Genomic DNA, 15,000 nt, shown 5'->3' with positions numbered 1-15,000 from the left:
TGAACGAAAAGGAAACACATCGTTTAATCTACCAAATTATAGCACGGTATTTAGTATTCGCTCTATTTCAGTTTTGTTCTATAATTGTTCATTCATAGCATAAAAAGCATATATGTACATATACATGCATATGTTTCTACATATGCATATACATTTAGATATATATGGATTCTTGTATATGACGTTGTGAGAGGGGGTCCTCCTTATCTAAAAATAATATTTTTTCAGTAAGTGAGATGTGAATTAGCTTAGGAAATACACTTTTCACGTGTTTGTATTACTTCTAATGCAATGAGAACTTTCTCTCGGCTTAACATTGAGCATTGCATTGACTTCTCTCGATTGTTATTATTTGGAAAGAGAATGGATGGATAACTAAATAGAAAACAGTCCGATTCCTTGGTGTTTTTACGATAGATGCGTATGCAAACCTCGTAAAAGCAGACATGTACATTGATTGAGCATAACGCGTTTACAGTAGCCGTTTCTACTATTGCTCAAGAAATTACATATTGGCTCCCTATAACTAGTATCAAAATAGAAGAACTAGAAGAGTCTTCCTAGGATCCGAACGCGCACATGTTTTGAACGTGCTAAGTTTAGAAGGCGGAGGAAGGAGGGTGGCGGAGGAAAGCAGGCTTGGAAGGAGTAATCTTTCTCGTATTTGTGAGTTTCTTTAGCTGTATTGAGCGCTGTTTATCATTAAGTACTCCGTATGTCTTTTGTTGTTTGAAAGTTAGTAAGATTAAATAAGTTTTATTGCCGTACGTTTATATTATTTCATCGTGTATGAGCTACGTTTATGCATCTTGTTATTCAGTATTAAATGTAGGGTTGTAGACATGCAAAGTATAATATATTCTCAGGTTAAAAGCATGCCATTGTTATTCCAAAGAAAATGAAGGGTTGTAAGCATACACAAGGGAAAACATCTAGTGACAAGCATGTCATTCAGAGTGGGGAATATAGAACACCCGCAGTGGCTTTCAAAATGGATTATTGTTTCTTTTGATTATATTGTTTTTAATCCAAATTTACTTGAAACTATATGTAACAGTAAATCAACAGTGAACTTTAACCCAATGGTATTGCAGTGCCAAACTGTTCAAGGGCCCTGTTAAAGGTAGGCAAACCTCAGCCACATACATTTGTCAAGGTAGAGCCTGAAGTGAATCTATTTTAGATGACAAATTGCCATAATAGATCAGCTAGTTATGTCTTGCCAGAATATAAACTTATTTGGTAGAGGTTTGTCAGTCCTCGATAATATGCATAAAGACAGCACAAGATGGGTAAGGCAATTGGCAGACGTACATGTGTTGTCTCACTGCTAACCATTGTAATTAACATTTTCTCAGTCACTTTATGGTCTCATAGGTTTAATAATGATAATGATAATAATGATAATCATGAGTCATCATTAAAGACGAGCTGTACTCGGCAGGTTTGTATTTGTTGTATTTAGTCTGCAATTATTTGTTTGCACAGTAAGGCTGTGTGCTGTGGCTCAAGTACTGATCTAGTCTTTGAGAATTTAAGTCTCTTCTGCAAGTGATCAGGAAGCTAATCACATGTTCCTTGTATACGATGGGAGGTGGTGGCCTATTAAATCTCAAAGTCAAGGCTATGCACCATTTGACTTATGTCAACTTTGTAATTATTATTGTTATTTTTATTAATTATAGTTATTGTTAATATTATTATTATAATTATTATTCAAATAATGATGATAATAATCATTATTATTATTAATGTTATATTCACCCAATGCTGATGGAAAAATGTTGCATTCACTTTAGCATTGTTTTGTTGAATGCTTCTGTACATAGATGGCTCTGCCACTGCTTAGCCACAAAGGAGTCAGTTAGCAGATCTTGTGATCTCACCTTTCCTTGAAATAGTGGGAAAACACTTTTTTTTACTGACGCTATCAATATTGACACTGTTATTTTTGTTTTAAATATTATGATTCCTATATTGCTATTGCTAACAGCAGTATAAAATACTAGAAAAGATTATCAAAAATCAAGGTAAAGGATAAACAGGTGAGATAGGTAGTTCTCATAATTGGCTCATTGATGACTTAGTACTTGTGGAGCCATCTATATTTTTAAAAAATACTAGATTAAGCACACAGTCGGCTTGGCATGTAAGCACATACCATATCTGGTGGCAAGTGATTAAGGTGGACATCATTCAGTCAGATTGGAAATTGCGATGCACTCAGTCACACTCCATGAGCTCTTCGTTCTTAACTTACAACTGAAGAATACCTTTGAATTTATGTTATAAGGAGGAATATACATTTGACAGGACATTAACCCAATGCCACCGGGAAAAAGTTGCATTCACTTTCGTATTGTTTTGTTAAATGTTTCTGTACATAGATGGCTCTGCCAGGGCTTAGCCATAAAAGAGTCAATTAGTTTCCCACTATTTCAAAGAAATAGTGGGAATGACTTATTATATGTATCTGAATTTTAGGTGCCATGCTACTACATTGTGGACTGATATTGACTCTGTGTTTCAGAACATCAAGATTGTGGTATTATCTGTAAATTCTCAGAATGGACCAGTCTGCAACTTTCCACCAGCTGTTTTCAAATATGATATCAGAGTTAAAGGCCTCAGAAAAAGTTTTGGAGGTTAGTAGTAATTTCGGGCCACAGAAGAGTCTTCAAAGTATGTTCTCCTATCTATGGGATCTGGATGTGGCTCAGCAGTGCCTCAGTCCCACACTCATTAATGCAGGGAAGTCTGATGCAGAGTCTGACAGGTTTCGTGCAGAGGGTAATAAATGCTACCAGAAAAAAATACTAGATAAAGCTCTAAAACTTTATAATTTGAGCATAATGTCAGCTACACATCCAGCATTGCCTGTTGCAGAACACCATGAAGGACAGCAGCCAAATGATTGCTGTATAAATGATAGTGAAAAGTCTGGCAAAGAATCTAATCAGAGTGATCTGGAGGAATATCGATCTTTATCACTTGGTTATGCTAACCGCTCAGCTGTGTTACTTGAACTGGAGCAGTATGATAAATGTGTATATGATATTGATGCTGCCCTGAGGTATGGATATCCAAAATTATTGCATAGTAAGCTAGCAGAAAGGAAAGCTAAGTGCCTTATTGCACAAAAGAGAAAGTCAGAGGCTAAAGAGGTCTTGGAAAATGCACTGAAAGACCTTGCTGAATTATCTTTGGATGAATCAAAAAGTAAGAATTCTAGAGAAGCATTACAGTTTTTAGTAAACCAGTGTGAATCAAATGAAAATGACACACATAGTGAAGCAAAAACTTCTCAAAAGGATCTTCAAATAGATTTATCCAGAGCATCCAAAGAGAAGTTATTATTTTCCTGCCAAACACCAACAGCTCCCAAGCTTGTAGATCCCAGTCCAACTATACCAGCACTAAGTGCTTCAGTCAGGATGGCTTACACACCTTCCCAAGGGCGTTATCTGGTTGCAGAAAGAGACATTCATCCAGGTAAAATCCAATGACTTTCACTTAAACTTTTATTAGTTTTATTTTAATGGTTATTATATTCTAGTATCATCAATATTATTTCAGGTGATTGTAACAATGATGATGATGATTTTTTAAAGTGGTGTTTCCATGAAACTAAATCAAACTAACTTTTTTTAATAGAATGAAATATACACTGTCCAAACATGTTTCTTTCTACATTATTTACTATTTTGTAGGTGATGTTCTTGTTGCTGAGACAGGATACTGTAGCATTCTACACCTCGACTCCTCACTGCGTACACATTGCTCTAATTGCTTGTCTAGATGCCTTACACCCGTCCCATGTCCATCATGCACAAGAGTGAGTATAACCTGTTGTAGTTTTGATTATGTTACCAGACTTTTAGTAGTGATACCATGTGAAGATTTTGAAAAAGAAAGAAGGCATTCATGAAGGCATTAAAATTTGACAGAGAAAATGTTTGTCAGGTAACTTTGAAGCTGAAATATGTAAAGGCATTTACCATACATATCTTATATATAGGTGATTTTTATTTTTGTTATAGCTATTGTTATTATCATTATTAGCTATTACTATTAATTTTATTTTTATTATTATTATTATTATTAATATAGATATTGATGATTTTCTCTTAAACATTCTGGAGCTATGAAGACAAGTAAGTAATTAACACTTTGCCTCAAAGTATACAGAGCAAATATTTTGCATTTCAGTTGATTTCATTGCCAATACTTTGCTTTATGTTGCCTTAGTCTTTTAAGTACAAGGTTTGTTGCTGAAATTAGTGAGTGGTAAGAATATGGAGATCAATCAGTCACTGAGATTGGAGCTGAACTAACATTGTTTATGGGAAAAAATACAGTGTAGTATGAAAATGAATAAATAAATTGGCTAATGCTTATCCTTTTATAGATATGCCCAGAGGAATATATGTATATATTATTTTGTTTCATTTTTATCTTCATTGTATATCCTGTAGTTGATTTATTTATTTTTGACATGTGATTAAAAATGACAGTAAAAATTTTCAAAAACATTGAAGACATTGTACCACCTTCAGAAATTGTATTGAAACTTTTTTTATACTTTGTGTGTATGTTTATATTTATTTTAGCTTTAGAAAATGGTTATAGAAAGCTATATACTTTGAATTTTGGAATTGTTAAATGTATTAGGTATTTGGATGAATTTCCTGTAAGATAAGACACAGAGACACACATGCATGAAAGCATTAATATGCCCATATTCACCCATTTTTTCTTTTTCTATAGATGGATTAAATGTCTTCATTTTGTTCCTCTACCTTCCTCTCTTTTTGTCAGTCATCTAAGATTTGGTCTGAATATATAAAAATATTTTTCACCATTGTCTTCTTTTAAAGGGCTTATGTGAAGTAACAACTGAAAATGTTAAAAAGGGAGAATTAGCTCGCAAACCATCTCTCTAATAAGAGTAAAAAAGGAAATCTGAAAATAATTCCCTAAAATTTATTTATTTTGATTTTCCGAAGTCAAGTTATATTTTCCCGCAAAAATCTGGAACCCGGATGTGTGATGGTAATTCCAGAACACGATCACAGCATTCTCTGCATTCAATACATTTTACATGGCGGACTCACTACAAGACTACAGCGGCAGTGAAGTTTCTTCAGATTATTCCAACGAGGACATTGGTATAAGTTCTTCAGAGGGTGCCTACGTCTTCGAAGAGTTGGAAGAAGAGGAATATCAAGGATTGATGATTGTTGGACCGTACATGCACGAGCCCGACGCTGTGGATGTTTTGGAAGTTGTGACGAACCAGCCAGACATGGAATGGCATCGAGACCCGAAGAGATTGAATGAATAGTAATTTTCTAAATTATTTCTTATAGTCAAATGTGTGATCCAGCTTCTGTATGGTAAAAAATTTCTGCAGGCTGAGCTATCTCTTGTCTGCACCCGTGGTGCAGGCTGACATCCATTCATGAGTGGAGGGGCATCAGTATTTATTTGTGTTGTGCTTTTTAGGGTGTACCTACCCTACCTCTGTGTAGTAATACATGCACACCTGCAATGCACTCGGCACACTGTGTCGTACCCGCGCAATGAATGTTTGCTATGCCGCCAAGCAAAAGCGCTCTTTCATAGTTTGTTTTGTGCTGTTGTGATCATGACATATATAAATTGGAAATGGCATACCGTTTTGCAAATACCATGTCGTAAGCCATTCTGTTCGCAAAGCAATTGGGCTCAAAGTGTTTCAGGCAAAGTACGTTGGTTGGCACAGGCTTAAAGTTGCTCCGCTTGGCTTGCATGAAACGTGTCTACTTCCTTGCTCTGTCGCAATCTTTTGGCCATTCAAATAGCTGGTTACACGAATGGGAACAATGAATTGCTACACGACGCCGCAGTATCCTTTGTTACAAACTTTCATAGATTGAAACTGGGACAATTCCATGATATCCTTGACTCACGGTGCACTGTGTGTATCACGCTATTCAACAAGATTCTCCCTGGTCCTGGGAATGACATCACAACCGGGGATTACCGATGATCGCCAAGTTCTGCATCTTCGTTTCTAAGGGCGTTGCTATGGGAGTTTTGGGGATACCAGATGGTCTCTTCGAAAAATTTTTTGCATGAATAGGCTAAGCATACATTATTGAACAATATTCAAAGAAAAAACAATGCATGATGATTACCACATATGCCCTTTAAAGATGTCTTTTGTTTTAGATACAACATTGAAATTAAGTATTTCCATTTCTTAAGTAGTTGGAAATAATATTTTTCATAAATCTTCATTACATATTCATTAAAGAGGTTATTATGTATATATATTTTTTTTTTATTTTACAGGTAGTTTTCTGCAGCAGCTTTTGTTGCATCCAAGGCCTCTCATATTTCCATAGGCAGGAATGTAATATACTTCCTACCCTAGCTGCCTTAGATATGGGTAAGAATTCTGTCTTAGCGTACAGAATTTTAACACATACCACACACAAGAAACTGAAAGCTTTGATGCCAGAGCTTCTTGAGGAATCAAAACATAAAGCCCCCGAGTCTTTGGGCTTCAACACTCAAGGGATATATAGCTCTTCTGACTACAAGACAATATACCACCTTGTCCACAATAAGGAGCAGCGCTCTGTGAGTGACCTATTCAAACGATGTGCAATGGCTCTGACCCTGACAAAGCTCATGATAGCAAGTAAGAACCATTTTGTAGCTGAAGATGGAAAGCCTGTCATGCCTACCCAGGAGGATATTCTTCTGACAGGATGTACTCTCTTCATCCACATGATGAATCTGCCTTGCAATGCCCATTCTGTCACCGAACTTGAGGTAATGGTACATTTTATTTTGCCACAGAGAGAATTCTTGCATACCAAGAATTGTGTGTTGGATTATTGTCCCTTTGTGTGTTCTCCTTGTATAACTTTGATATCTTTCATAAATATTGAATATTGTTTTGATTTTGGTTATATTACACTGAAATCTTGCAGCATTCATAAGGAGGCCATCCTTTGGTCATTTCATTTTTGTACATGGAAAATAAGGTATACTACCTGGGAGATCAATTTACTAGGTATGTTTTTATTTTTATTTTTCAGGTAAATGTAAGCAGATTCCAGGAAAGTACAACGCAGGAAATTGGGTCAGGAGCATTTGGTGTGCTGAGTTTGACAAATCATTCATGTAATCCTGCAGCTGCACGCTCAAGCTACGGAAATGTGGTAGTGCTTAGGGCAATAAGATTCATTCCTCAAGGAGGAGAAGTGACAGACAGTTATGGGGAACACTATGGCATAAGTCCTTGTGAGGCAAGAAGAGTAGAGTTGTTGCAACAGTACTGTTTTACCTGTACATGTGAAGCTTGTGTCAATAGCTGGCCAACTTACCCATCTCTGTCACAAAGTCTCACTCTACGATGCTTAAAATGCTCAGTGCCCCTAAGTCTCAGCAATGGTGTATGCAAAAGATGCAATACCAAGTATTCCAACAAAGAATGCAATAGTAATGGGAATACGTTAATGTATGATTACAAGGAGATTGAGGAGCAGACCAAAATTGCTGCTAATGAGTGTCAGAAAGCATATGATAGCATTATTGAAGGGCTCAACTCTGAAGAAAATATGACAACTCTGATTCACTTTATAGAGCTTGTTGACAAGTATGTTCAACATCCATGCAAGTTATACTTTGAAGCACAAGAAACGCTGAAGCATTGTTTTGACAGACAAGGCAACTGTGTTTACAGGAAGGAGGAGAGTGATGGGACAGACATCTTTAAGAAGAAGAGGAAATAAAGAGCCTGATACAAGTTAAATGACCTATAGGGCCTTAGAATTTAGGGCATCCACTGGTGTAAGTTGTGGAAGAAAAGGTGCTTATTGGAATTTTTGGTTGTTTTAATTTGGTGCTATTAAGTGATTTTTATCATGATGGAGATATTCGCCATATTTATCTATAATTTATTGTTTAGCAGATTTCTTATGTAGCTACTCCAACAGAAGCCAGCTAGGTGTTTTCAGTACTGAGTGCTATGTGGAAATTTGTTTTTTATCTGGAAAAAAAGCTATTTCTGTGATATAAACTAGACACAAGTTGTATAACAGCAGTTATTCTCATTTGGTGAAGTACAAGTAATTTCTTATTAGCACTTTACCATAAGTATGTTATATTTACCTTCAAAATGTATTAGGTGCATTAGAGAGAGGATTCATTAAGAAATAAGAATGATTAGATTATTATATATTGAAATGTCACACTGAAGTTAGCACTGGGTGCATGCAGTGTCCACCATAGTTTTGTTTTGTTATTATTATTATTTTTTTTTTTTTTACATTGATGGCTCCACAAGCACTTAATCTCCAAGGAGTCAGTAGGTCTACCTGACTTCACCTGATTGCCCTATTCCTGGAATTTTCAAGAATTTTTAAAATTATTATTAAACCATTACATTACATTCAAAATTATTATTAAACCATTACATTACTATTGTTCCTGTTATTATTATCACTTTTATTAATTTTGTTGGTAGTATGATTATTATTATTAAACCATTACATTACATTCAAAATTATTATTAAACCATTACATTGCTATTGTTCCTGTTATTATCACTTTTATTAATTTTGTTGGCATTATGATTATTAACAATACTAATAGCAGTAAAAATAAAAAAGAATCTTTCCAAAAGTCTAGGAAAAAGGTGAACCAGTAAGATCAAGAAGGACCAGTAACTGACTGTTTGGTGAATTAGCACTTATGGAGCCATCTATATGTAAACAAAATTAATAAATGAAAATCACAATAGATATAGCATGTATGTACATGCACTCTGCCATCAAGAAGTTACATTGTTTCTAACCTTCAAATGTTTAATTGTTACATTGCTGAAATGCACTCACCAAGTTCAGACAATTTCTCAGGAATTCATTTATAGTATACTTAGGAATGCAAATAAATGTAGGACTGTCTGTTGCCATCATATTTAAGCTGTTATTACATTGTAAGTCCCAAGATTAGAAGAGCAATTGAATATGATCAGACTATCATCAAATCACATTCAAATGATTCTGCCAGTTTATTAAAATTGTGTGTGTCCTTATATATGAATAATCATATATAAGGACAAGCATATACACAGAAGTAAATGCATATCTATGTCTGTCTGACATAGATGAATTTATCTATTTATCTATCTGGTAGATATGCATGGCTAGCCTGATAGACATGTATTTATTTCTATGCATATGCATGTCCATTTAATTATTTTTTCATTGGGTCATGCCTCACATAATTTTAACAAACTGGCCATATATCAGTACTTAAAGGGATGTTTTTTATAATTCTGTTGGTCAGCATACTTCAGGTGCATTCAAGAAGAACACTAGGATCCAAAGTTTACCTCCTTAGGTGATGATGTAAATCAGGCCTTTGCAGCATTTATATACATTTTCTTATGGTCTATTAATATATTTTATTTTACACATATATGTTGGCCTATAAGCCCCTCATCCCCAGAGGTTTCCCAAAAAGACATAACTTAAGAATTAAACAAAATCTGCCCCTGAAAATCATTAATGTTCATTTTTCTTTCATGCCTCCCTCATCTGCATTGTTTTCAGCCCAAATAACAACAATGAAATGACTAGCTAAATTAAATTATATGATCAAGAAGCAAACTCTTTTCCAGGATTACAGGAGAGACTGCTTTGGTTGTATTATATATTGTCTCCACATTGTATTAGCAAATGTAAAGGTTATATATTTGTACAAATATAAGCTTATTGTGAAATGTGATCTTGATAGTCTGATAAGTGCATGTTTGTACTGCTTTTTCCAAAAGTACAACTTGGTGGGAACATCTTTCTGGGTCATTACATTTCATATAGTCATTTGTAACAGTGAAAGCCTCAGTACTTGATGATAATAAGATTGGCTGTCTATAGATGAATCATGAATATGCATATTTTTCATGATAATATACTGTTGTTGATAATGGTTCTAATAAATTTTTAATATTTTCTTTTGCATTGTTCCATTACCAATAATTTTGTATTAAAAGAAACATGATAATGCATTATAGTCTGTTGCCAAAAAACGCCTCATGAAATCTACTGAATAATTATAAATTCAAACCTTTCCGAAGATTCTTTCTTTGAGAAGAAATTGGGATCTTTGCCATTAACTGAACAGTATGAAAATTACAGTACATATTATAGGTTTAGCAGAAGTACGAGGTTATTAAGCATAGGAATGAGAACAATATCTTTTTTTTTCTTCTTCTTCTTTTTTTTTTCTTTCTTTCTTTCTTTCTTTTTTTTGTCAGAAATTATGGCAGGTGCTCCTCTGAGAAGAGTAATACTATACAACCCTATTTCAATACACTAATGGGAAAGCAAAATACTATGTGCTAATTCAACAATATTACTAGTAGAGTGAGTTTCTTCTGGTGCTATTTGCATCCATTGTAAGCTTTTCAGTGATATCAGTTAGAATCTTGCATACAGTCTTTTTTGTCATTATCCAACATTAATGTAATATACATAAACCATCTGACAGCGTCACTTTACATGTATACATTACAAAAAAAAATATTATACATACATATATATAACTAAGTGGTACCGCATACTTTAGTCACCAAGTGTCCAACTAGGGGAGCATGTACTAGCTAAATAGCTAAGAAGCTGCTTAGTTCATACACAGTCCATTAACTATTATTATTGTTATGATAATTATCCTCATAATTATTATTATTATTATCATCTTTACTATTTTTCAGTATGTTTACCATATCATATTTATTAAAATTATATTTGATATTACAGTAGTATTATTAGACAGTAACATCGTCATCATTATTATCAATATGCCATATACAAGAGTGCTCCATGAGCGTCAAGTGGAGGTATAAACTGCTGCCGTTTTCGATATTTTTTACAGTGATTCCCCCAAATCTCTTGGTCGTTGTTGTTGTGGGGGCCTCAACCAATTTTGCATGGTCTTTTCTTCTCCCCATTTCCTTTTCCTTCTCTTCAACATCCATCCCCCATCTTCTGTCCAATTCCTAGGGAGCCGTGCTGTGTCAGTCATGAACGGCCTCCGGAAGCCTTTGGCACGGTATTCAATTGGCAGATTGCCTAGCCCTTAACCCTTATGGAGACCCTGAGGGATTGACTGCTTTTTCCCATTTATTTTAGGCTCACCATGGCCAATAGAGAAGATTCTCTACCCTTATCATCCCTTATTAAAGGCATCAAGACTTGCCCCTTCATCATCTAGCCTATCTAAAATAGATTTGTTGTAGGCAAAGTTTCCTTTTGTAGTTGTTCTGGTCGTTCACGCCTTGTCATAGTTACATATGAGTCCCAAGCTCATGCACTATCTACTCTGACTCACTCCTCTCTTAATACTTATACTGGAACTGTTTCTATTTTCCCGACTGAATGTCCTATCTACGACAAGAACTGGTCAGACTATGGAAATGACCTAGGCCCTGTTGATATTGATCCAGTGGTAAGACAGTGCTACAATATTTCTCCTAGAGGCCAGCAGAAGTCCTACTCCAATATTGCCAAGATTAGCTTCCACAGACATGACCTCCCCCATAAAGTTTATATTGGTGGATTTTCCTACCATGCCCGACCATATCGACCCCTTCCTCGTCAATGTCAGAAATGTTGGCGTTTTGGCCACCCAGCCAAACACTGCCACTCCACAGCCTGTTGTCCTCTGTGTGCCCAACCTGGTTATGACCTTTCAAATTGCTCTGCTCAGTCACGGTCATGTGCCAACTGTGGTGGCCCCCATGATGTATTTTATAGGAGCTGCACTGCCTATAAGCTGGAATGTGAGGTAGCAGTTCTCAGACTCAAATTATGCCTCACTCTACGTGAGGCCAGGCAGAAAGCATGGCGACGAGGATTTTCTCTACCTATTCCAAAACTGTCCTTCGCACTCCTCCTCTCCCATCCTCTCAGCATTTCCTCTCAGTATATCTTCTCTCTACCCCGAACCATCCTATGTCTACTTCCCCTCTCCCGCAGTCAAATTCCTTCTCCAATTTAAATCCAGATTCTCCAGTTCCTGCCACTTCCTCGATGCCCATCGCTCCTCCTCATTTTACCTGTCACACCAGGCAACCTAAACTTATCTGCTACTGCTACATCCCAAATTTTCTAAACATATCTCAAGGGTACACTCTGCTCCCTCAACCACCCTCCAATTCTTGTTTCTATTCCCTCTACATTTAAAGTATTTGCCAATATCCATCCTCCTCCTTCTCAAGTCCCCCTACCTTGCTTCTTCCTACACTCTCACAACACACAACGCCCTTTCCTTCTGTATCCACACTATTCCCTCTTGTTCCCCATTATCCTTAATGCTCCCACCTGGATGCTCACATGAATTCCTTCTGTCACAACAGTGTCTTTCTCCAGACCCCTCCCCTCCTGACATTCTTCCTGATAGTAACTGTCTTCAGTTCCCTTCACCTCCTACGTCTCTTATAGCCATCTTTGTCTACCTTAAACAATGTCCCTATTCCTTCCACAGTCACAGATACACTCCAATTCACACAGTCGCCTTACCCCCTTAACCATTTCCTTTTTTACTAATCTCTGCTTTACTTCATTTGCTCCCCCTCTTTACTTTTTTCATTATATACTATCCTATAACCCTCTCTAATCTTTGCCATCTATTTATCCTAATCTTTAACTCTTATTTACCCTTTTACCACAATTCTTTACTATGCTCTTTGAGTTTTTATTGTCTAGCACATTTACTTTCTTCAATCATTATCCATTTGACAGTGATGAAAATTTGAAGAGTAACGAACGCTTCATGTGGAAGACTATATATCTAGTTCCTTCTTGGAAATAACTGTATTGAGATAAATGGTAGTATAGTAGTGATGGTAGATTTAAATGCCAGGGTGCATAGTGTATATCGTATAACTACACTTGTACTTATACCCATCTAATTGTTAGATGGAGTAGTTGAGAGCATTGTGGAGCCTGGTGGAAATGGAGATGGAGACAAATAAATGTGCGTGAGAGAGGATAGTGGAAATAGTGTGGCTTTGCTGGGTGTTGTTTGCAAGAGTGGTAGTAGGGAGACATGTGGATAGTAACAGAAAAGGAAGAGGCAGGGGAGATACAATGACTTGCAAAACAGATTTCGAGAGTGCTATTTATGTACTAGAAAGAAAGGAAGCGCATCGGAATGAAGGGAGTAACAGATACATGGTAGGAGGAGGTGGAAAAAAGAGTTTTCAGAGAGGGAGTGCTGAGGTGTACAGTGGAAATGCGTAGCGAGAGAAAATGCGTGAAGGTAAAGTGATTCATGGAAAGAAACGGCTTTTGAGAGCTGGTTAAGTGGCGATAATGAAAACACAGAAAAGAGAAATTAAGTAAAAGAGATGAGGGGGGACGACAAAGAGTAAATGGAAGGTGGGCCGAGTATTCTGAGGAAAAAATAACGAAATGTTTTCGAAGGAGGTTAAGCAGGGAAAATAAGTAGTGAAGGAGGGAAATGGGTGTTACAAGTGGAGGAAATAAACGTCTTTGCATGAATGAGTTTGGAAATGAAAGTGATTGCATAAATCAGGCATTTGTCGCAAGACAGCAATACGAAAAGTACGTAGCAAAATGGAGGCGTGCATTTTGGCCGTTCGTACAGACAGAAAGAACATGTGATGGATTTTAACTTTGTATAGAATTTGGGAGATAAACAAAGAGTTCCCTTGAGGATAGCAGGTCGTATGTGATAATAAGAACAAAGAAAGTGTTTGGTTGGAAGATTCAGTAAGGCTCTGACAAGGGTGCATAATGTCTCCATTGTTGTTGGTCTAGTGAGGCAGGTAAATGAAATATTTAGAAAGGGCTTTTGATTTTAAGTGATAGATGGAAATAGAGAAGGTAAACCATTTCCTTTTTGCTGAAGGCACATAAACAAAGTTAAAGTGACTAGAAAAAGGCATAATTTGCAAGTAAATGTGAGTAAGAGTGAAGTGATAAGAAGCCTGAGAGTCAAGGAATATAAGACATTGTAAGATATAGGATGACAAGGCAAAGAGGACCCTTGTTAGAATATAGGAGTGTAAACATGAAGGCAAAGGGAGTCAGGTCGTGCTGACCGTGTTGTGTGCTGCAGGAACGCAGAGTTTGTAGGCTGCAGGAAAAATAACACTCAACTGTGTTTGAACTTGAGTGTGAAGGGGTATATACGAGTTCATCAGATGAGATCGATAGGCGTACGGGAGTAATGTGAGACTATGCGGAAATTGTCTGGGCTTAAGAGTAGACTGCAAAAGGAGGGAATCGTGAGATATGTGAAAGGGATGATTGTAGGGTGAGAGAATGGCTAGTAGTTCATGTTCAGTCAGGGAACAGACTGCAATGGGTCAGAGGTAAATCTTTGATAGCTGCCGGGCGTTGTGCTGTAGGACGGTCCCAGTGTGAGCAGCTAACCAGGGCAAGCTGAGCAGCCTGAATGATATTTCAGTACTGAGGCTGCTAAGGTCTTGTCTAGACGATCAACCTGATAATAGAGAGAATGCGTAAGTAAGATTTGACTAAATATTATGTACTTTAATTAAATCAAGTAACGGTCCTGTCAGTTAGTATTTCACTGCCCCTTTGAAGAGAGCATTTATTCTTGTCTTTTACACGTATGAATGCGACTCTTGCTCCGTGGCGGCCGCCGGGGGAGTTGGGGTTCACTAGATATGCAGCCAAGGTTTTTACGCTTCATTTATTCATCTTCACTGGCATGTGGTGTTAATTTATTTTTTCTCTTGCCCTGTTACATGCTGCTAATCTCGCCGTACTCTTCAGCTGATTTGCTCATTTTTTAAGGTGCAGAATACTTCTAAGCAGAGTAACACGCAGGGAAATGAAACAATTAGATGAGGATTGTTATATTTATGTCAAGAATAAAAGTGCGTGAACATGAAAAAACAGTGATTTCTATTGAGAGCTGGCTATTACTTGTAACAACGTGTTTGTTAGT

At 36.6% G+C, this 15,000-nt stretch overlaps 3 protein-coding genes across 3 annotated transcripts in view; 1 reads left to right on the top strand and 2 right to left on the bottom strand.

The window, feature by feature from the left end:
• LOC113827152 (transmembrane protein 39A) overlaps positions 1–211 on the bottom strand; it is a gene marked incomplete at its 3' end in the record, with an annotated part of 20,764 nt that extends 20,553 nt beyond the window's left edge. The window contains 1 exon segment of the mRNA XM_070129105.1: positions 1–211. This exon segment is cut by the window's left edge and continues 151 nt beyond it.
• A 235-nt stretch (positions 212–446) lies between these two features.
• LOC113808964 (SET and MYND domain-containing protein 4) lies at positions 447–10,012 on the top strand. Its single transcript, XM_027360447.2, has 5 exons — positions 447–666; positions 2,531–3,492; positions 3,711–3,835; positions 6,337–6,822; positions 7,092–10,012. Exons 2-5 carry the CDS (start codon positions 2,568–2,570, stop codon positions 7,785–7,787), a joined length of 2,232 nt encoding a protein of 743 aa, XP_027216248.1. The 5' UTR covers positions 447–666; positions 2,531–2,567; the 3' UTR covers positions 7,788–10,012.
• A 4,781-nt stretch (positions 10,013–14,793) lies between these two features.
• The window catches only part of LOC113808950 (glutamate-gated chloride channel alpha), a gene marked incomplete at its 5' end in the record, with an annotated part of 14,284 nt that continues 14,077 nt past the window's right edge, over positions 14,794–15,000 (bottom strand). The window contains 1 exon segment of the mRNA XM_070129104.1: positions 14,794–15,000. This exon segment is cut by the window's right edge and continues 230 nt beyond it.

Source organism: Penaeus vannamei, chromosome 13, assembly GCF_042767895.1.
Source record: "Penaeus vannamei isolate JL-2024 chromosome 13, ASM4276789v1, whole genome shotgun sequence".
Lineage (NCBI taxonomy): Eukaryota > Metazoa > Arthropoda > Malacostraca > Decapoda > Penaeidae > Penaeus > Penaeus vannamei.
Note: the sequence above shows the minus strand (reverse complement) of the source record. Positions and strands in the feature narration are given on the sequence as shown.

What these genes read in the sequence shown, in the direction of transcription:
- LOC113808964 (XM_027360447.2), top strand. Translation starts at nt 2,568, where the DNA reads ATGGACCAGTCTGCAACTTTCCACCAGCTGTTTTCAAATATGATATCA. An exon ending in CATGTCCATCATGCACAAGA is followed by an intron (nt 3,836 to 6,336) that starts GTGAGTATAACC and finishes TTTATTTTACAG; the next exon opens with GTAGTTTTCTGCAGCAGCTT. An exon ending in ATTCTGTCACCGAACTTGAG is followed by an intron (nt 6,823 to 7,091) that starts GTAATGGTACAT and finishes TTTATTTTTCAG; the next exon opens with GTAAATGTAAGCAGATTCCA.